At 63.4% G+C, this 20,699-nt stretch overlaps 1 protein-coding gene and 1 pseudogene across 1 annotated transcript in view; both read left to right on the forward strand.

Annotated features, from left to right (window-relative positions):
• The window catches only part of RASGRF1 (Ras protein specific guanine nucleotide releasing factor 1), an 88,680-nt gene that overhangs the window by 34,168 nt on the left and 33,813 nt on the right, over positions 1-20,699 (forward strand). The window contains exons 5-12 of the mRNA XM_044230808.1: positions 848-1,101; positions 8,201-8,280; positions 9,888-10,081; positions 10,505-10,614; positions 13,390-13,508; positions 15,164-15,324; positions 18,138-18,201; positions 19,854-19,990. Coding sequence (XP_044086743.1) covers positions 848-1,101; positions 8,201-8,280; positions 9,888-10,081; positions 10,505-10,614; positions 13,390-13,508; positions 15,164-15,324; positions 18,138-18,201; positions 19,854-19,990 — 1,119 coding nt within the window. The remainder of the gene's footprint in view (positions 1-847; positions 1,102-8,200; positions 8,281-9,887; positions 10,082-10,504; positions 10,615-13,389; positions 13,509-15,163; positions 15,325-18,137; positions 18,202-19,853; positions 19,991-20,699) is intronic.
• On the forward strand, positions 15,787-15,935 carry LOC122894772 (annotated as a pseudogene).

A 20,699-nucleotide genomic window follows, 5' to 3' on the forward strand; every position in this document is an offset into this window, starting at 1 on the left:
CTGGCCTCCTCCCTGGGGCACATGGCCCCGGCCTCAGACCTGCAGCCTGACCCCTGAACTTGCTGTACGTGTCCCCCTTTCCACTGAGACTAACGGCCTCTGTGCCTGGTCCTCAGCGGGTGATCCCGGCACCCCTGGGCGCCCCCCCAGCAGCAGGAGCCGCCTGAGCTCTGTGGGGATCAAGGTCCTCCCCACCCCAGTTCTTGCCAACACACGACCGAGCTGAGCAGCCCCACTCCGAGCTCAAGTGTCCGTGTTCATTCCCCCCCAGAGGAGGAGAAATCTGGGCAGGCGCTGGAACCTCTCAGAAGCGCTGCTGAGGCCCCAAAAACAAGATTAACTCATTCGCCCTGTTCTGTTCACGGCTAATCGCCCTCTCTCCGGAGAAGTGTTCACTGAAACTTCTGGGCTTTCAGGCCAGTCCTTAGCCGAGAGGCGGGGGGAGACTCCAGACACAGCCGGCAGGCCTCGTCCTCCAGCCCCTCCCACGAGGCAGACTCGGGCCACCCTTTTCCTCCTTCAGAGGGGGCTTCTGCAGCAATCCCGGGGGCTTGTTAAGAGGCAGAGGGCGGGGCGGGGGCCTGGCACCTCCACTTCTGGCAAAAGCTCCCGGCAGATGCTGCCACCACCACCCCCAACCGCCCTGGGGTCGGGGGCCCCCTCGTGAGCCCCGCCTTCCGATGGGGAAACCGGCTCGGAGGGACCGGTCAGCTTGCCCAGGACTTCGCAGGCGGCGGTGGCAGGCCGGCTTCCCTCCCCACACGCCCAGCCGGCAGAAGGGGCGGGGGTGACCAAGCCTGGGTCCCCGCCCCCCGCCCCGTGACAGCGCGCCCCCGTCCTCCCGCAGGTGCAGAGCTTCCTGCGGGGCTGGCTGTGCCGGCGCAAGTGGAAGACCATCATCCAGGACTACATCCGCTCGCCGCACGCCGACAGCATGCGCCGGAGGAACCAGGTGGTGTTCAGCATGCTGGAGGCCGAGGCCGAGTACGTGCAGCAGCTGCACATCCTGGTCAACAACTTCCTGCGCCCGCTGCGGATGGCCGCCAGCTCCAAGAAGCCCCCCATCACGCACGATGACGTCAGCAGCATCTTCCTGAACAGGTGCGCTCCCGAGGGGTGGGGCCGCGGGGCACGAGACCGCGCACGGCGGAGCCCCGCAGGTCGCGCCCGGCGCAGCGGAGCCAGCAGCACCCGCGGCGTGGAAGCCGCCGAGCCACGCGGCTCCGAGCCACCCCCTCCCAAGGGTGGGTGCGGGGCATCCGGGCCACGCAGCGGGGGGAGGCTCTCCATGCCCCGCGTGTTTGGAGAGGCGTCTGATGGTCAGAGCCAGCCGGGCTTAGGGGTGCCGTGGGCCGCGAGCGGGCCGAGGCCGGGGCTGCTGGAAACCCCCGCGGGGCACCAGGCCGGCCCCCCAGCAGAGGACCGTGGCTCCCGCGGCGTCTGTGCTGACACTGAGAAGCGGGGCGGAAGGGTTTCCAGTTTTGAGTCGGGCTCCAAAGGCTAGCAGTGCTCCCTTCCTCATCCTGACGCGGCCATGATGACCTGGAGGCCGGGCTCTGGGCCGGGCTCTGGGCCGCGAGGTCCACCTGCCCTACCAACGCACCTGCTTTTCCCCAACAGCGACTGCAGGGTCCCTGTGGGCTCGCGGGGCCCCAGGAGGCTGAGCTGCAGCCGCTCTTCCTCGGTCAGCATCTTTCTAAAAGGAGTTTAAGAAATGGTTTAAATAATGAGCTTCTCGGTGGGCGTTAAAATTGGGCGGACTGGATGAAAAGTGGCAGACTTGAAACACATAACCAGAGCACAATGTTCGAGCGACCCCCCCCCAGGAATTAGGGTGGGCCACCGTGTGCCCCGAGACGGCCCTTCAGCTGTGATCTTGCCAAGGTACGCCTCTCTGGGCTGCTTCACTCCGACCGGCCCTCACCCAGGCCCGCCCTGCGACAGGACCCAGGGGTTCCCGGGGCAGGGGGCCTGTGGGGCTGCCCGGAGGTGGGGGAGAGGTGCAGACACCAGTCAGGGCTCCGGCTGGAGAGGCCCAGAGTCGCTGGGGCGGGCAGGCCTGAGGCCGTGGTGTTCCGGACGCCGCTCCTCGGTGGGCCAGGAAAGAGACAGGCTGACGGGGAGGGGAACAGCATGTGACCTCGTGAGACTTTCTGCAAACAGAACCACGTGCATACATACAAGGTTTGCTTCTTAATATGTTGAAGACAGTTTTTAAGCATTATGGAAATGCCTTTATTTCCCAAAGAAAGAAAATCCTTTACATTTTTGTGAAATCAGGTAACGCTTACTGCAGACACGACAGTGGAGTCTTTCCGACACAGCGACAGGACGCGTCCCTTCCTGAGCGCCCTGGGCGGTGCGGTGGGGTCCGCGGACGTGCACACGTGAGCGTGGACATGGGAACCCACCGTGTGCTTCTCTGTTGGGAGGCCTGGGGTAGAACCAGGGAACCGCATCTCCCACAAGTGCCAAGGCCGCAGGCCGGGCCGCGCCTGCCCTGGACAGCTCCGGGGGGAGGGGCGCACTTTCGACTCCCAAACCTCAGCTCGGACAGCCTTCCTGGTAACATAGTCAACACGCTATCTGCTCGTTAAATGGGTTATAGACCGTATCCTACACTAGAGCAAGCTGGAGAGGAGAAAACGCTTCAGAACATCACAAGGAAAATACATTTTCGGCGCCATCTGTGTTTATGCAGGAAATCTGCGGGTAGCGGCCATGGGATTGGAACCCAGGCCGTGTGGGGCCCCCTGTGCCGTGGGAGGCCTTGGTAGCCTTCCGTGCTTGCATTTTAGGCCACGATTACAAGCCTTTGCTGACCCTTCTTACGGCCTCTAAGAAAGCTGTGCTTTGTGTCTCTTTACTCTTTCTACGATTTTGTTACTCTCTTCATCAATCTCTAATGGAGTTCTTTTACCCTGGCGTCTGCGGTTACGAGTTTTCAGGCCAGCTCCCAGCCTTTGCTCAAAAGTTGTTTGAAAAAACAGCCCATGGCTTTTATCTTTCAGCGAGTGCACGATCTGGTCGGAGGCCTTTACCTGAGAATAAACAGGAGGGAGGAAGCCCCCTCCTCTCCTGGCACCAACCGCCTGCAAGGGGCAGGGGGCCCACGGCGGACGGGCGCTGGCCGTCGCGGTCTCACTGACCCTGGTCCAGGCCGCGGCAGCCCGACCGGTTCTCCCGGCCTCTTACAGGTATGGGAGGATCCAAGAGCGGTTCACACGCAGCCTCTTGCCCGAGCTGTGCATGCAGCTCTCCGTGGCAGCGCGACGCCAATGGGAGAGTCAGGCCCCGGAGATGCCCCAGGAGAACGGAACCCGCACCGAACGTGGAGGCCACGCTTCCCTCCTCCTCTATGAGGCCAGCATCACTCCAGCGCCCGAAGCAAAGTCTGTCTCCTGTCAGATCTCAGAGACCCAGAACGTCACCGGGTTGGATTCAGGAATACATTGCGACCCAATGGGACTTACCCCCAGAATGCAGGGATGGTTCGACAAGGAGAAGCCGTCCATGCCTTCCCGTTTTCTCTCTGATTCAAGTTAGAGAACACGGTGAGCCTATCTGGGGAAGCACGTCCTGTGTGCGGCGGGCTCCCTCCCCGGGCTCTGATCTCCAGCAGGAGCAGGCGGACGTCTTCCCCTCCCCGCGCCCGGGCTGCAGGAGGAACGGGCTGGGATGGTGGCCCTGCGGTCGTCAGCAGGACCTTCACTGTCCCTCCTCTGTGCCCTCGGGCGCACAAGGAACGGAGGCCGGATGCTTCCCCTGCTGTCGTGACAACCCCAGCCAGCACATGGCCGGAGGGAACGTTCTGGACGGTGCTCACCTCGTCACGGTGGCACCTCACGGAACCAGCTTTGCACCTGCGTGCTTTCCAGTCTCCAGAGACGCCCCACGAGGCTGGAGCTCAGAGAGGTTGCAGGGTGTACCCACGGGCACACAGCCTTCGTGTGGGCTGCAGTTTTAGCCCAGCTGTTTCCTTTTAAGCTCCGTGCTTCCCCACCACCCTGCTCAGTAGCAGGCTGGGACCCCATCCCCTGACCCCCCAGCCTTCTCCCTCTGCTCATGGCCGCAAGGGTCTGGATGTGCACTCTGCCTCGCCCCTGCACGGCTGGAGAACCTTCCGTTGACCATGAGCCCCGCTGCGAAGCAGCCCCTGGGACATGGACCTCCTGGCACTCCTGCCTCTGACCAGAGAGGCCACCACGCCACTTAGCAGAAGACATTCCCACACAAAGCTTTCCCTGGATTTGCTTCCAGGCTGAGCAGTCCGGCACCCTTGGAAACCTGGTGCTAACTTGGTAGTTGCTGGAGCTGCAGAAGGACCCTTTCCAGACTCGCGGATTCCTGGAGGATGCTGCGGGGCAGGGAGGGGTTCATCGTGTGCTCACCTGCCCAGCAGGGGAAGAAAGATCTTCCGAGTAAACACGTGCGGGAGGTTTTGGTTCACCCTGACAGTAAGCTCGCAGACTGGGGCTGGTTCCTGCGGTGGGAACCACGTCCAGCCCCCACCCCCGGCGCTGGCACCACAGGCGTTTCCGGGGACCAGAGGCATCCCTCCAGGGGGCAGGTGGCTTGTACATCGATGCCGCTCTGACCAACGGGCAGGAGCCGCTTGCCATCCTGGGCTGAGCGGGATGGTGAGACGTGGGGGGGGGGGCAACATGCCCCCATGAGTTAGTCGTGTCTGCACAGGAGGGAAGGTGGGTAACGGCCAGAGATGGACCAAGTGGGGGCAGGAGTGCAGGGACCATGCTCTGCCCACCTACCCTGGACTGACCTTGGGGGGGTGGTCACTCTCCTTTCTGGGCTCAGGGAGCACCAGGCAGAATGAGCACGTCCCAGGTGTGCTCTGCAGACAGGTCACCGCCTCTCCCTCCAACGTTTTTCCCACCCTGCCGTCCTTGACAGGTGTCTCCTACTCTGTCTTCACATCTTCTCTTGGCTGTCACATCCCTGGTCACCGCATGCCCCACCATAGGCTTAAGTCCCTGCTTGTGTGTTCCCAGGCCCCCTGCTGCCTTTGTGGGACCCGTCACACTTAAATAATGACTTACCCTGTGTCTGGGTCCTTCTTGCTGTGGGTGGGGTCAGGGTCGTCGTGGACAGCTGCCCCAGCTCCACACTGCACAATTCAGGGACGCTCTTCGCATGGGCCAGGGATCAGCACGGTTTTTCTGTAGAGTGCCAGACGGGAGGTACTTCAGACGTTGTGGGGCATGTGGTCTGTGCGGAAACGAAGCAGTTACAGGCGACCCGTGAACGAATGCGAGTGACCGTGCTCCGATGAAACTTCACTACGGACGCTGAAACATGAATGTCGCATATGGTCACGTACGATGAAATGTTCTTTTGTCTTTTTCCAAAGTGTCTCAAGATGTAAAAACGTCTCTGAGCTTGCAGACTGTACAAGAGCAGGGCACGGCCGCCACCTTGGAGGGAAGAGTTCAGTGTTGCTAGCTTCACCCAGGATAGTCTATGAACGAAATATAGCTCCGGCCAACGTGCCGCTCATCTCGACGGTCTTGAAGCTGAGCTGAAGGAACAAATACGTAGAAGTGGGTAACAGTGTTTCTGAGCAAGAACAATGAAAGAAACATGCCGCACTTTAATTAAATTGTTATAAAAGTTTATAAATATATTAAAAGGAATGAAAACAGCCTGAGGGTTGTGCGAGAAAGTAAGATGGAAAGTCTAGAAGCAGACCGAAGACCGTGTAGGAAGTCATAAGGGTGAGAAGCAGCGGAGAAAAGCAGCAGAAACGGCAGGCATGTGTGATGGATACGGTCGGCTGAGCTCTCTGGGGAGGACGGCGCGTCTCGCTCCCGCTGACTGCCGTTGAGCACTTGATGTAAAAATTAAGCAACCAAGTAAAACGGGTGAGCGTGTGTGCAGAAGCAGAGGACAGAAAGAAAGGATATGCCTCGCAGGGCAAAATGGGAAAATTCCAAAAAATAAAAAGCAGCCAACCCATGACCAGTGGTCCGATCGCTGAGCAAACGTGTCCACAACGTGTACGTTAGGTTGTGCACTTACTAGGCGGGGCTATCTAAAATTGGGAAGAGACGAAATAATGACTGGACGTGGCTACAGAATTCCTAAAAGAAGGAATTTGGATGGACGCTACATAGAGAAAATGTTCAGTGAACATAACTGTGATTTTTTTAAAAAAGCAAATCAAATCAAAATGAGATCATTTTATTTTCTTAGGAGATCGGTAATGATAGTAGCTTCTAGAGAGTCACAAGGTTACCGGTGAAATTCTCGCAGTTTGTACCTTAAAAAGCGAGGCTTCGTCAACTGTATTTTTATAGACCTGGCTTACGATGTTCCTATCATGCTACTGCAGTGCCCCGTGCAGTGTTGGAATTTAAGAATGTTCATTTCCTCCCCGATGCCTCCTGAGAAGTTCTCGCCTGGAGGTGCCTGGGAACGACTCCCTGAGCATTGCTGGGGCCGTGCTCAGGGTAGCCCAGAGCTGCCTGGCTCCCTCGAGAGCCCCTGAAGCCCCCCAATGCCCAGTCTACCGTCCCAGATCGGATCCTCTTGCCCTTGTGCATTCCCACACACACCTGGGTCAGTCCCTTGCCTTTAACCTGTCCTAGTGGTCTTCACACGTGGCCGCCAACGCTCTTGGGATTGGTGTGCGTTTGTTAACTCGACAGACTAGTCGGGCCACAGAGAGACAGAACCCAGCCCTGTCAGAAGTCACTCTATAGGGGACCTAAAATTGAAAGGGCCTCTAGCCATGGGGGGTGGCCCTGGTCAGGGAATCAGGTGTCCCCACGCTGGGGGGACCATTCTTACGGGACTTCAGGGAGAAGACCGCGGAGTCTCCATACCGAGAGGACCCAGGTTCAGAACGGCTCCTCCACTCGGAATCTTGTTCGCGTTCTCCCTGGCGCCGTTTTCCTTCCATCCTACATGTCTGGCTGACGTGACTGAGTTACAGGCTTTGCTGTTCAGCCTGGAGGTGTCCTCTGTGTGTCTCTCTCCCCGACTCTCCCCTGAGCTTTCCCCTCTTCTCCCCCTGGGGTCTCGGGGCCCCTCCGTGCACGAAGGAGACCCCACGTTCGGCTGCCCACAGACCCGTGACCCCCGGCACCTTCCACCCCTGCCCAGTCATATGGTTCCGAGGGAGTGAGGCTCCCGGGGACATATGGCGCTGGGAGAGGGGACAGCCCGGGGGTTGGTGGGGGGTGTGAGAACAGAGGCTTAGAGGCTCAGGCTGCCCCACCCCTTCCTTTTGGGGCTTCACTTTTCCTATCTAAGAATAAGGTGCACAACCAGATTCCCTGGTCTCATTCAAGGCAAGCCCCAGACACACAGGGGACCCCCCCAGGTCTCCAGGTGGCAGGGGCTGGGGTGGTGAGTGGCAGCAGAGAAGGACCAGCTGACAGGGACGGGGGTTGCCGGAGGAGACAGGAAGCCCCCTTGTCCTCAGAGGGTGAGCTGTGGGACCAGACTGGGGCTGCTCTGGGGCCAGGCGCCCGGGGGGCAGGGGGCGGGAAGGGGGTGCCGGCATGCCTGCCTGGGGAGCGCACATTCTCCGGGCACTCTAGGTGGTGACAGAGCCGGTGCGGGGGGACGCTCGGTTTTCCAGTTCCCTAACTGTCGCACAGAGGATGGCGGGGAGCTAGTGTTCACGGAGCGCCCACTATGCCCCGGGCACGGACATCGTCCCGTTGCTTGCAGGGGTTACCTCCCTTCCCCTTCCTATTTTGTGCAGAAAGATCTGCGGCTCAGAGAGGCACAGCAGCTCGCTCGAGGCCGCACTGCCGGGGTCAGGACATAGGCAGAGCACGGCCCCACATCGTGTGGGTCTGAGGCCGCGGCCCTCTATGCACGCGTCCGCGGTCTCTACTCCATGCTCTCCGGAGCCCTGGGCTCCTCTGGGGTCCCCCAGGGTCGCTCCCAGATCCAAGAACTTGGGGGGCCCAGGGAGGCTGGTGACCCTGACTAGGGAGCTCTGCTTGGGGCCGTCTTGGAACGCTCCTTGTAACAGAAGGACCTGTGCACTCGTCCAGCCCTGGGCCGCCCGAGCAACACAGGCCATGCTGATGGGCTTTCCCTGGGGGTTCTGCGGAGGGAGTGGCTTGCTCCTGGCGTCTGGCTGGCCCCTGGCTGCCGGCTCCGGGTCGGGGCCTCCTGCAGGGTCAGGAAATCCCCGGGACACAGCTCACCCTGTGTTTCCCTGCAGCGAAACCATCATGTTCCTGCACCAGATCTTCTACCAAGGCCTGAAGGCCCGCATCTCGAGCTGGCCCACCCTGGTCCTGGGTGAGTAGCCCGCCCCGCCGCGTCCCTCTCCGGGGCCGCCCTCCAAGCCAGCGGCCCTCCCATCCTTCTGGAGCGCAGCGGTGGCCCCTTACCAGCCCCCTGAATCCCTCAGGGGGAGAAGGGGAAACACACATTGGCAAAAAACGGATTTCTAGGAGGAAGCGATATATTTTTACTTATCTACTTTTCCCTCTTAAAAATAATATCGTTTGAGAAAATTTGAGAATCCAGAAAAGTAGCAAAGGTTTAAAAATATCAATCATGGTTCTTCCTCCAAAGAAAACTGCCATAAACATCTCAGTGTGTTTTCTTCCAATTTTTTTCTATGCATAGATCTTGGATTTTTTTCCCCCATTTTACATAATTCCAAACATACTGAATTTAGATTTTCAATCTTGCTGTGGGGTGTTGGTTTTTTTTTTGTTGTTTATTTCCTTTTTTTTTTAACTTACTTGACAGCACAACTGTTTTTGTTATCCTGGGCGCATGCTTTTTGATGACTGCGTAGTTCTCCACAGCCCGTCCCTGGCTCTTTGGAGTCGGTCCCAGTTCTTGTGGCTGGAAATAATTGTCTCTGTGTGTGACATTTCGTCCTGCTTACAGAGCATTTCCTTAGGAATGGTTTCCAGAAGTAGAATTTCTGAAACGAAGAGCTTCTCGGCCCTTAGGCTCTGGAGGCCTCGGGGTGGGGGGCACTTTTGTTTGTTTTTCTCACATCAAAGACTCCCCACTTTCCCCAAGGTCAGAATACGAGCACCCCTGGTAGACAAGGTGTAAGCCGTGGGGTCCGAGTTGAAGGGAGAGTTTGGGGAGATTGTTTGGGCTCTGGGGGGCTGAAAGGGCAGGAGGACCCTGGGGCCGCAGAGCTGGGGAGGTCTGGAAGGACAGAGGGACAGATGGGTGAAGGGCCAGACTCAGGAGGGTGTGAGGTGTGGTGGGAAGCCTGGGACGGGGAGTCCGGAGACCTGGTTCCAGGTCCGCTGTGGACCCACCTTGTGACCTCGGTCATCACCTCTGTCACGGGGGGACACTCTGGGAAGGAGGCCTCTTGGGGGCCCGCCATGTGACCCGGTGAGGGAGCCAGAACGGGGCATTGGGGTCACCACACAGTTACAGCGGGGGTGTCATGGACCCGTCACGAAATCTGGAGCTGGGCTGGCCCCTTCCAGGTGCTGTGTTTTGAGGCTGGGGGCCGCCTTTACACGCCCGCCTGGGTCAGTCACCCCGTGAGGTGTGACCTGGCCTGGAGGCAGCCTCCCTCTGCGGAGAGGGGTTCCCGGCAGGAAGGGCCCAGATGGGGAGCCCTCCAAGTGTCTGCATCTTGGAGGGGCGGGGGCCGCCGCAGTGCCCTCTGCAGCGGCTCTCCGGGGCCCTCTGAGACACGGGGCGTCTCTACAAGTGTGATTCTGCTGGGACCCGCCCTCTGGCCCTGGTGGGGGGCGGGGGCAGGGGTGCCGAAGCCCTCCCCACCGCATCCCTCCCCACCGCATGGCGCACCGCAGGCCCGGGGCTCCGCAGGACGGGGACTCCCGCGGGGGGCGGGGCTCCCGCGGGGCGGGGCGGGGCCGGGGGCGGAGTCCGGCCCCGCTGAGCCCGCCCCCTTGCAGCGGACCTGTTCGACATCCTGCTGCCGATGCTGAACATCTACCAGGAGTTCGTGCGCAACCACCAGTACAGCCTGCAGATCCTGGCGCACTGCAAGCAGAACCGCGACTTCGACAAGCTGCTCAAGCACTACGAGGCCAAGCCCGACTGCGAGGAGCGCACCCTGGAGACCTTCCTCACCTACCCCATGTTCCAGGTGGGGGGCGGCCGGGGCAGCAGGAGCGGGGAGGGCCGGTGCCCTGCGCGGCGCGGCGCGGCGCGGCGCCCCTGGTCCTGAGCCACCCACCCGCCCTGCCCCTGCGGCACCCAGCCTCCCGCTCCTCCGGGCTCGGGTCCCCGACGGCCCCCGCCAGACTCAGAGGACGGCCCGTTTCCCTCCGGCGCCCAACTCCTGCGGTCCTCGCAGCTGACGGTCGTTCTCGGCCTCCTCCTCTGTCTTCCTGTCCGTCTGTTCCTCCCTGCCCCCCCCTCGCGTCCCTCTGTCTCCACCCCTGCCTCTGTCCCTCTGCAACCCTGCCTCTGCCCTTCTGTCCGTCTCTATCCCTGCCTCTGTCCCTCCCCATGCCCCACCCCTCTGTCTGTCCCCATCCCTGTCCCCTGCCCCCCTGCCCTGCCCCAGATTCCCAGGTACATCCTGACGCTGCATGAGCTCCTGGCCCACACGCCTCACGAACACGTGGAGCGCAACAGCCTGGACTACGCCAAGTCCAAACTGGAGGAGCTGTCCAGGTGAGCCCCTCCCCCCATGATCCCGACCCTCAGCCGACCAGGGAGCCTGACCCCTGGCGAGCCTGACCTCTGGACACCGCCCCCCCTTCCAGTAGCCAGGCCAGGGCCAAGGAAGGAACTGGAGGCAGGGCTCAGCCTACGGCAGCAAGAAGGGGAGACCCCGCAGGCAGGGGTTCATGGCCCGGGGCAGGTTCCTGTGGCTGGTGTGTCCCTGGCACGGAGCCTTCAGAGACGTACACTCACGGAGGTTCCATTTCCTCGGTCCTCCAGTGCGGCCGTGTCCTCCCATGGCTCTGCACGCCCAAGGCTATGGTCAGCAGCCCGTGCTGTCAGTGGGAACACAAACTGGGGGCCTCCAGTCAGGGCCCCACACCTGCCCCTCCCAGTCTCTGGAGCCTGGAGGGGACAGGGGAGCCTTCTCTCTGCAGGCGCAGCAGCCGAGGGGCCCCGGGGGAAGAGCAGGCTGTGCTTCCAGGACCCTGCGGGACAGGGATCAGGTCTCAGGCCAAATGGCTGGGCACCTAGGGGCCGCCCAGCACCCCTGGCAACACCCCGAACAGGAGATGATGGTGGCCAGTGACAGACAATAGCTGTGGGGTGAGGGGGGCTCAGATTCCCAGGCATTTTGAAGGTGGAACCAGCAGGAGTCTCTGGCCTCTTAGCTGGAGGGACGTGGCTGGAGGGGGTGTGGCAGGTCCTGGCTGAGCTGCCAGGAGGCTGGAGGAAGGTGCGGGAGGGGCGGCGTGCAGAGATGTCCTTCCTGTTTCGTGGACCAGAGACGGACCGCGGTGGCAGAGACAGCAGGAGGGGAGCAGGGCGTGAGAGTCCGGAGGTCAAGGGAGCGAGATGTCAGGGGTCATCACAAACCTGGGGAGACCACCCAGGGGCTCCCCACTGTGGCGGCAGACGTGAGGAGAGGCCTTGTGCCCAGAGACTGGCTGCCGGAAGCTGCAAAGGAGGGTTGGCCCGCGGGCTGTGGAGCCCGGCACAGCCCTGCCCGGGGCCCTAAGAGGCTTCCTGGGGCCTGTGAGAGGCCGCGGGTCAGGCCACGGCTCCCCCAGGGCAGAGGCGGGATCCGGGACCGGGGCGGGGCGGGGCGAAGGGGTTAGCAGGGGCTTGAGTGCAGATTCACAGAACCTCTGTCCTTCTGAGTCGCCGGCGGCCGAATCCTGCGCCCTCTCCCCAGGGAGAAGCCCGGGCACCCCGTGAGGCGGTGACGCTTTCACCAAGGGTGCAGGGAGGGGGGCACACGTGGGTCCAGGGGCTTGGCCTGAGATCCCGATTCCCATCCCCCAGGGTCCACCTACCCCATCACCTGGACCTGCCCCAGCTCAAGGCCCTAGTGCTCAGCAGGGAGCTTCCCCCCCGTCTCTGCGACACCAGCCCTTCCCCCTCTCCCTGCCCAGGGGCCCCAGGCTGTGTTCACAAATATCCTACCTCCCAGGGACCGTCCTCCACCCGCCTCTGGGCCTGCCCCCGTCCTCCTCACCCCTATCCGCCGCGCTCCCAGCTCTGTCATGTGCGTGAGCCCGCATCCGCGCAGCCTGGGACCCCGAGGCAGACCCCAGCCCGGGACTCGCATGGTCTGAGCAGCTGCGGGCCACGCGTGTCTCCCAGCAAATCCAGGCTCACCGCTTCACGAACGACCACCCTCCTGGGGGGAGCCTCGCCCTCGGCAGGAGGGATGGGTCCCGCCCCCCGTGGCTGCTTCCCCGGTCCCACGTCCCTCCGAGAGGCAGTCTGGGGCTAGGCTCTGAGGACAGACGGCGCCGCGGGGGGTGCCACAGCCGGAAGAAACAACTGATAAAAATACTGTCTAAGTTACGACCCGCCGATCGCTGTCCTTCACCGAATTGCCACGCGCCAGACACAGGCCAGTGCCTGAAGCCCATTATGTGCCCACCGCGTGCGGTCCTCCAGGTGGGAGACGGGGGCCAGAGACGTCCGGCAAGGGCTCCGCGTGCTGACTCCCCCATGCACGCCCAGCCTGAGTGGTGTCCTGGGGTGTGACGGGGTAACGTCCCTGCGGGAACCACCAGCCCGTAAGTCGCAGAAGCAGCCTCTCCTGAAGCAGGCGGGCACTTCTTCCAGTGGCTCCTAGCCTTCCAGCCCCTGGACATCCCTGGCCTGTCCCCGACGCCACCCGATGCTTCCTTAAAAGCAGGTAGATGGCGCCACCTGCTGGAGGTGAGGGGCGTTGCGGCGGTCCGGACAGGACAGAGTGGTCTTGTCTCAGATCAGTGACCTGCTGTGTCCTGCTTCCCTCCCAGACATAAACAGAAGTCGGTCTCTCCCTGAGCCAGCTGCATTGCCAGCGCCCCTAAATGTAGCCGTTCCCTAAGGAAACAACCCTCTAACGAGCATTCTAGGGAAACAAACGGCAAGTGCAAAGACCCTGAGGCAGGGCCGACCGGGGTCTGGGCTATGGTTGGAAACAAGGCCCTGGTGGACTGAGGGGAAGAGGAATGGACAAAGGGCGTTGCCGAGCTCCCCTCCTCCTCCCTGTTCTGTCGCACGTGGCTCAGACTCGGATCAGACAGACCTGCTCCCTCAACTGCTAACCTCCATTTCCTTTTCCCGGAAACGAGGACACCTGCTTCCTTGGGTTTCCAGAACGCAGTGAGACCATGCCTGCCCATAGAGTGTGCAGCACCCAGGGGACCCTCGATTCATGACTGCAGGCTCTGAGAGTCCTGGGGCCAGGCTTTCTCGCTGGGTCTGGCCAGAGACGTGGCGTCCCCTCCTCCCGCGCCAATGGCTTTCCCGTCCCCGCAGGATAATGCACGACGAAGTGAGCGAGACAGAGAACATCCGGAAAAACCTTGCCATCGAGCGTATGATCATCGAAGGCTGTGAGATCCTGCTGGACACCAGCCAGACTTTTGTGAGACAAGGTACGCCCCCACCCGGGCGCAGGTGGCCCTGCATCAGGGTGGGCTGCCCCCGGGACCCCTCCAGAGGGCGTGCCTGCAGGGGGTCCCGAGGCCACTGGAGGGCCGTGGGCGCTGCACCCACACATGGATACTGTGGGCCTCACCACGTCCTTCCCTCCAGAGGTAGACACGCTTCTCCCCTAGGTGTCTGGTGTGTCTGTCATGTGTCCCAGCAAACACTGACCCGTGCTTTTTGCAGGGGATGAGGCCAGATACAGACTATTGGGTCACAAGCCTTTCTGGCAGAGGCAGTGTGGCTCAGTCCCTCTGTCCTCTGCTCATCATCCGTGGTCCCTTGCGGAGCCGCATCTGGGAGGCTCAGTCCCAAGGAGGGCCAGGGAGACGCTGGCTGCCCACGTGGGGACATTGGAGCTTCAAGGTCCCCAAGGGTTCCACCATCCAGAGCCCACATTCTGTGGGCTGCAGCTTCTGCTTGCATTCCCGGGGGTCCTCTATCCGGCCCTGGGACTCTACGAGCAGAAGAGAAGCCCCACCCCAGCCTGGCCGGCGGGTTTGCATGCATCCTCAGCTCAGAGATTTGTTCTGAGCCCCCGTGTGGCTCCTGTGCCCTTCCCCAGGCTCAGCCTGCCCTCTCCCCGCCCCGAGCCGCACTGGGCCTGCGCTGGACACGCCCAAAGGATGACCCCTCCTGGCGCAGGCAGTGTCCCCGAAGGATAGGAACCCACTCTGTTCCCCGAGCGGGGTGTTTCCTTCCCTCCCTCGGGGCTGTGCCGGACCTGGAACCAGGCAGGGGGACCCAGAAGCACTTTCTCGCTTGTTCGACACGTGCTCGTTCATGCTGGGCCAGCCCAGGCCGCAGGGACACCCCGGGTTGAGACCTGCCCCACCTTCCCGAAGCAGACTGCAGGGAGAGGGGGCGGGAGGAGACAGACGCAGGGCGGTGGTCCAGGCCCCGATGGGTGCGGGCGGGGGGCAGAGCAGGTGAGGGAGTCAGGGAGGGCTTCCCGGAGGGGAAGGACAAGTGGGAGTTCAGGGGCCAGAGAGGAAGGGCTTTCCCAGCAGGGAGCAGCTCTTGGAGCCACGGTCGTGAGCTAGAGCTAGGGTGGCCGAGGCAGACGCGGCGCAGGGCAGGTGTGCGCGTGCCTGACCCAGACGGCCTTGAGCAGGTGGGAACAGAGGCATGTGGTGTGGATGTCGGGTGGGGGTCTTCCTCCCTGGGGTCTGCTCCCAGCACAGGGTGTCCAGGATGGGGCCCATCTGGCTCTGCGGCCCGTGAGCCACGTCTGATGGGTGAAGTCTGCGTGGCGCAGGCTGTGCATGGTGCTGATTCGCCTGGGCCAGCCCCAGCTCCCCACGTGTGCTGCCCCCCACGCCCCAGCCCAGCCCCACGTGCCTGCCGCATGGCCCCAGCCCCGAAGGGCTCCTCCACCTGCCAGGGCTCTGGCCGTGGCACTAGGGGGTCCTTCCGGAAGCCCTGCTCCGCGTGCCTCCACCATCTGGCTGACAGGGCAGAGGGAACACTGCCCGGGGTGCACCCCTGCTGCCAGGAGCCGGGACTGCCCAGGCCTGGCGTTGGGACCCGCCGCAGCTGCCGAGCTGGCCAGAGGCGAGCGAGGCCCTGGGAGCAGGGCTCAGGGTGCGTCCTCTGCCCACAGGCTCCCTCATCCAGGTGCCCATGTCCGAGAAGGGCAAGATCACCCGGGGCCGCCTGGGCTCCCTGTCCCTGAAGAAGGAGGGCGAGCGGCAGTGCTTCCTCTTCTCCAAGCACCTCATCATCTGCACCAGAGGCTCGGGGGGGAAGCTGCACCTGACCAAGGTAGGGCCACTGGGACCGGGCTCGCAGGGGCTGACCCGGGCCGGCGGGTGGGCCAGGGCGTCAGAGACACGGGCGTGCGCCGGCTCCACGGCAGGCTGGACTGAGCTGGCCGCAGACGGGTTTTCTAGGGAGATCGTGGGGAGTGGGAGGGTGAGTCGAGTCGGGACCCCCGTGGGAGCCCCCACACGGTACCAGCGCAGAGAAGCCAGGAGGTCCAGCGGAAGCCCTGAGGGGTGCCCCTGTGTGTGTGCGCGTGGGCACGGCTGCGGGGGAGGGGCCGACAGACCGAGCGGCTCCGGACCCCTTCCCTCCCTCGGGAGGCGCTGACACAGCTGCTCCCAGCCTGCGTCGGCACCACGGCGTGGGCACAGGAGCACTGGCCAGGCCAGGGCTCACTCACGGGCCGGCCCCACACGAGCCCCGCACACTCAGCTGACTGGCCCATCCGGAAAGGGAAGGGAAACACTTACCCAGCAGGGCAGACGCTGTGAAGCCGAAGCTGGCTTTCCCGGGGCGAGGCCTCTCCGTGGCCCTCCGGGTGAGGGCCTGCGATTTCCCCAAACGCAGGAAACTCCGCTGCGTCGTCTGTGGTGGGAGGGAACGCATCCCACCTTCCCCCCGACAGTGAGATGGTCAAAAGGAAAAAAGCGAAGAGGGATCGGCACCTCAAACCCCTCCTGCTCCTTCACAGACCGCAGGGCCTTGGCTTGTGCTGTCCAGGTCTTTCTTTCCTGGAGGACGGCCTTCCTCTCCCGCTGCCTGCTCACATGCCACTGGCCGTGAGGTGCCCCCGGGCAGCGTGTCCGGCTCCCCAGCCCAGCACGCTGCTTACCTCACGGCTCCAAGCCCCGTGCTCCGTCTGCAGAGAAGGGCGCCCATCCTCGGCAGGGGCTCTGCAGGCACACGGGCGGCGGGCGGCGGGCAGCCGGCGCCAAGTCGAGGCCAAGAACATGCGCCCGTGGGCACAGTCTCCGCTGCAGGCTTGCTCCGGCGGGTCCGCCGTCCGAACACAGCACGGCCTAGAAGGGACCGTAACCTCCCGCGAGCTGCTACGGCCTCCGGTGCTGGCGTCTGGGACGGTCCTGCTCCCGGGGACGTGCGGCCCGGTCAGCGGTGGGCCGCGCCGGCGGAAATCGTCCACAGCGAACATGGCAGTGTCCACCGAATTCAGATCGGGCCTTTCCTTACTTCCGAGCGCCGGGGCTTCCACGCGAGGCTCTGGCCGGGCAGCGGGCGTCCCCAGCAGGCGGCCGGCCGCGGGCAGGCAGCGCAGACGGAGCCTGAAAGCACGCGGTTTCCTGTTCGTGGGTTTTGTCCCGTTTGGGCGGGTGCGGGGGGCCGTGTGAGCCTCTCACATCCCCCGGCGCGACGGACACGGGGCCGCTGCTCGGCCGCCCCCACGCCTCGGAGTACCCAGCGGCACAACAGGACTGGACACACCTGCTTCCGGGGCGCTGCGGGGTCAGGGGAGCGGGTGCGAGCAGGAGTGCGGAGCCCGGACGCGGCAGGAGCTCGGGGGGCACAGAGCGTGGTCGTTCTTGCCGTGGTGACAGACTTACAGCGGCGACGGCCACTTGCGAGAGAGCCACGGCGGGCGGGGTGCTCTGCGGCCTGCTCTGTGGGCCTCCCCTCCGGGAACCACCCGTTGAAGCGGATCCTGGGACGCCCCCCGTCTGACGGGCGGGGGGATCGGGGCGTCTCGGAGCCACCCGTGGCAAAGCAGGGATTTGAACCCATGCCGGCCGGCCGTCTGGCCCCGGGGCCGATGGTCTGAAACACAGGCGGAGGGACGGCTTCCCGACGAGAGTGAAGACCGCGGCAAGGTCTGCGGCAGGAAGACTGTCGAGCACTGTGGGGCTCGTCAAGCCTGGGGGCTGGCCCGGGGGGTGAGGCGCAGAGCCAGAACGCAGGGTGTGGGGCTCTGCATCCCGGGGACGGCCTGCAGCAAACGGCACAGCTCTCTGCGGCCACCGGTCCTTGTTGCGGCGTCCGTGCCTGGTGACAAGCTGCCCCCGACGGAGGGCTCACGGCGTTCGTGGTCTCACCTCGGCTGCTGGCAGGGCGGGGGTCTCGGGGGGTCATGTCCAGGTCCGAGGCTGCACCAGCGCTCCTGGGGTAGCCTCCCCACCTGGGCCAAGGGACACCCGGAGAGCAGGCAGGAGGTGGAGGCCACCCAACAAGCAGGCCGCCAGCCTGGCCCACACTCGAGACAGAGGAACGCCAACACCTTTCCGGGGTGGGTATCGACGTCTTCCACAGCCCACGTTCACGGCCGCTGTTGTCACAGCGCCCAGGAGAGGCTTCCACACTCGAGGAAGAGGGGCACTTTCCCAGGCGTCCCTCAGAACAGGCAGCCAGCAAGCGACCGGGCGAGCTCAGGCCTTGAGTTTCTCCCTGACCCCAGCACTAGCCGCCAGGTGACTGGGGCACCTTGTGGGCAAGACCCTCCCCCAGATCTCATCGGCCTGCAAAATCAGAACGAGACCGTGGCGCGTGCGGACAACGGCCCGTGTCCCTTCCGGCAGCGAGACGGTGTGGCCCAGACTCGGGGGTCCGCACGGTGCAGGCTCAGGCCCCCCACGGCAGCCCGCCCTGACTCTCACTTGGGGGAGCCACCTGACCCACTCCACGGGGCTTCTTACACGAGGACGACGTCCCTCAACACGAAAACCACCACAGCCCCGGGGAACACGACGCGGGCACACACGTGTGCGTACGCACGTGCACACCTGTAAGGCTGTTCCCGCCCCGATCCACGGGGCTCTGCCCCCCGCGCGTCCCACGGACTCAGGCCAGCCCCTGCTGTCTTTCAGAACGGGGTCATCTCGCTGATCGACTGCACCCTGCTAGAGGACGCGGAGAGCACGGAAGACGACGGTAGGACACCCGCTCACCCGCCCCGTCTGGCTGGGGGACGGGAGGGTGCTGGGGGTGGCCGGCAGGTGGGAACCGCCGTCCTCTGTCCTGTTTGCCTCCACGCTGCTCGGGCCCCTGGACATGGGCGCCCCATTCAGTTTGGGGTCCCAGCTCCTCCGTGGCACCCCCATTCGCATGTCCACGGGTCCCGCCCACAGTGGCTCCCCTGGGTCCTGTGGAAGGGGTCAGGAAGGCGCCGCTCTGTCCTCCAGTGGGAGGCGTGGGGACACACAGGGTGGCCGCCTGGGCAGGGAGGGCGACTCGTGGGGAAAGATGGGGGACGGGCCCGCTGGTGTGCAGGGCTTCTGTGGGGTTCCCTGCCCAGGCGTCACTGGGGATGGGCTCATTGTCTTAGGTTGGGGGTGGGGCCACTACTGTCAATTGATTGGGCGGACGTTGTTCCTCTGTCCCTTCTGCTCTGTCCCCCCGCCCTCTGTGGGAGACCCCAACGGGACTCTGCGTCTTCACCCTTCCCCAGACCGGGGTTCCTCAGAGCAGGGCTGTGTATGAGCCCTCTCAGATCGGGGGTTTTGCAGAGAGCGTGGCCCTGTCCATCCACACTCACTCACATGTGCCCGGTCGGCCTTTCCTGCCCCCGCTCGGGGAGCCGGGTCACACGGCCCCCAAGGGAAGGACAAACACGTCGTGCGGTCACCCAGAGTGCTCCTGGTGCCTGACCTGCTCTAATCCCAGCCACGGCGGGGCCACGGGAAAGCCCCGACTCAAGCGGAACGGTCGGACCCCACAGCCCTCTTCCCTCCGGGGCCAAGGGAGAGAGAGACCTGGCCCCACGGGACCCCCAGTCCACACGCTCACTCGCAAGCACCCCGCCTCCCAGAGCAGCCAGCACGGTCCCATCCCTCAGCTACCACCCAGCCCAGCACGGAGCCCTAAGACTCTAGAGGGTCAGAACTGGAAGGCTGGGGCCCCAGAGACGTCCCGTCCCCTCCGTATAGGAGGACGTTCGCGGCAGGGGTGGGAAGGGCACCCTCGGGGTCACGTAGCCAGCAACGGCAGAGCAGCCCTACCCCCTTCTGCCCGCGCAGTACCGGAGCTAACCAGAGTGCCCTGGAAGGCACCGTGAACTGCTCTCGCTCAGTCTCCGAGAGTCTGTGAAGTTCTTGGGTTGGGAACAGCATCAAAAATTACCCAGGACGTCGCTCTGGGGGGCTCTGCCCTGAGCTGAATGTCCAGTTCAGCCTGTAAACGTTGACGATCGGAAATTCCCCTCAGGCCCTGGGATCGCCCGAGGGCAGCGGGCGGGCCTGGCGGGGAGGCCGGTTCTAGTCCTGGCTTCCCCGCGGTCTCCGGGTCTCCAGGACGTCCTTGCTTGGAACCTCAGCTGCCCGTCGGCGGGATGACGGCCGAGGCCGACCCTCAACCCAGGCTCCCAGGCTCTGCCGCTGGGACGGCCTCGTGGGTTCTGAGCTACTTCTCAGTCTTTGCTCGTGTCTGGAGTGGGGGTTCCTCCCCAAGGAGGCAGGGGATGTTCTCCCGGTAGCCAGGGGCCCAGTGCCTTCACCGTGGTAAGACGGGGAGGGGGCACAGTGAAGATGTTTCCCAGCTCAGGAAGGGCCCCGCTCATTCTGCTGACTCTGTTTTGCAACTGGAAGCCAAAGGAGCCAACCAAGACATAGATCACTTGGATTTTAAGATTGGGGTGGAGCCCAAGGATTCCCCGCCTTTCACCGTCATCCTCGTGGCCTCGTCCAGGCAAGAGAAGGCGGCGTGGACCAGCGACATTAGCCAGGTAAACCAGGTTACCTGTCCCTGGAAGCATGCGGTCCCTTCGAGTCTGAGCTTTCAGAGCCCTGGGGGCAAGGTTCTAATGGAAAGGACACGAGTCCAGCCCTGGCCAAGGCGGAGGCCAGCTGTCCCCTTCCATTGGCAGAGTCTGGAAAACTGGGCAAAGTCTGGGCAGTCTGGGAACCCCTTGCACTGGGATCATGCCTTACTGTGATTTTTAAAACTCCAGATTATTGGGCTCCCCTGGGTTTCTTCCCCATAGCCCAGTGGGGAAGTTTCAGGGACAAAGCCGGGGAATCCACCTTTTAGCACGTATGCCCCAGGACATTGGCACACACAGAAAAGTCTGAGCACCACCCCTGTGGGATGCTGGACATCACAGAGCTTCGGGACACAGGCAGGGCCCTCCAAGGCCTAGTGTCAGCTACGCGGAGAGAAGGCTTGGCCTCCCTCTTTGACTGCATGCCCGTCAGGGACCAGGGGCCAGGAAGCACGGGGACCAGTGAGCAGCTCCAGAGGGCTGTGGGCTCATGCAGGACTGGGACACAGACGGAGTCCGGAAGAGGCTGTCCGTGGCCCCGGACAGGACCGGCCTCTCCCTGGGTTAGCGCAGCCCCGTCCCCATAGCGGAGGAGCCCCTCCAGGCCGCCCGCCGGCAGCTGCCCCTGCAGACTGGGTGCACCTCCTGGGGAGCAGCGGACAGCAGGAGGAGG

The sequence above is a fragment of the Neovison vison genome, chromosome 13 (genome assembly GCF_020171115.1).
Source record: "Neovison vison isolate M4711 chromosome 13, ASM_NN_V1, whole genome shotgun sequence".
Classification (NCBI taxonomy): Eukaryota; Metazoa; Chordata; class Mammalia; order Carnivora; family Mustelidae; genus Neogale; species Neogale vison.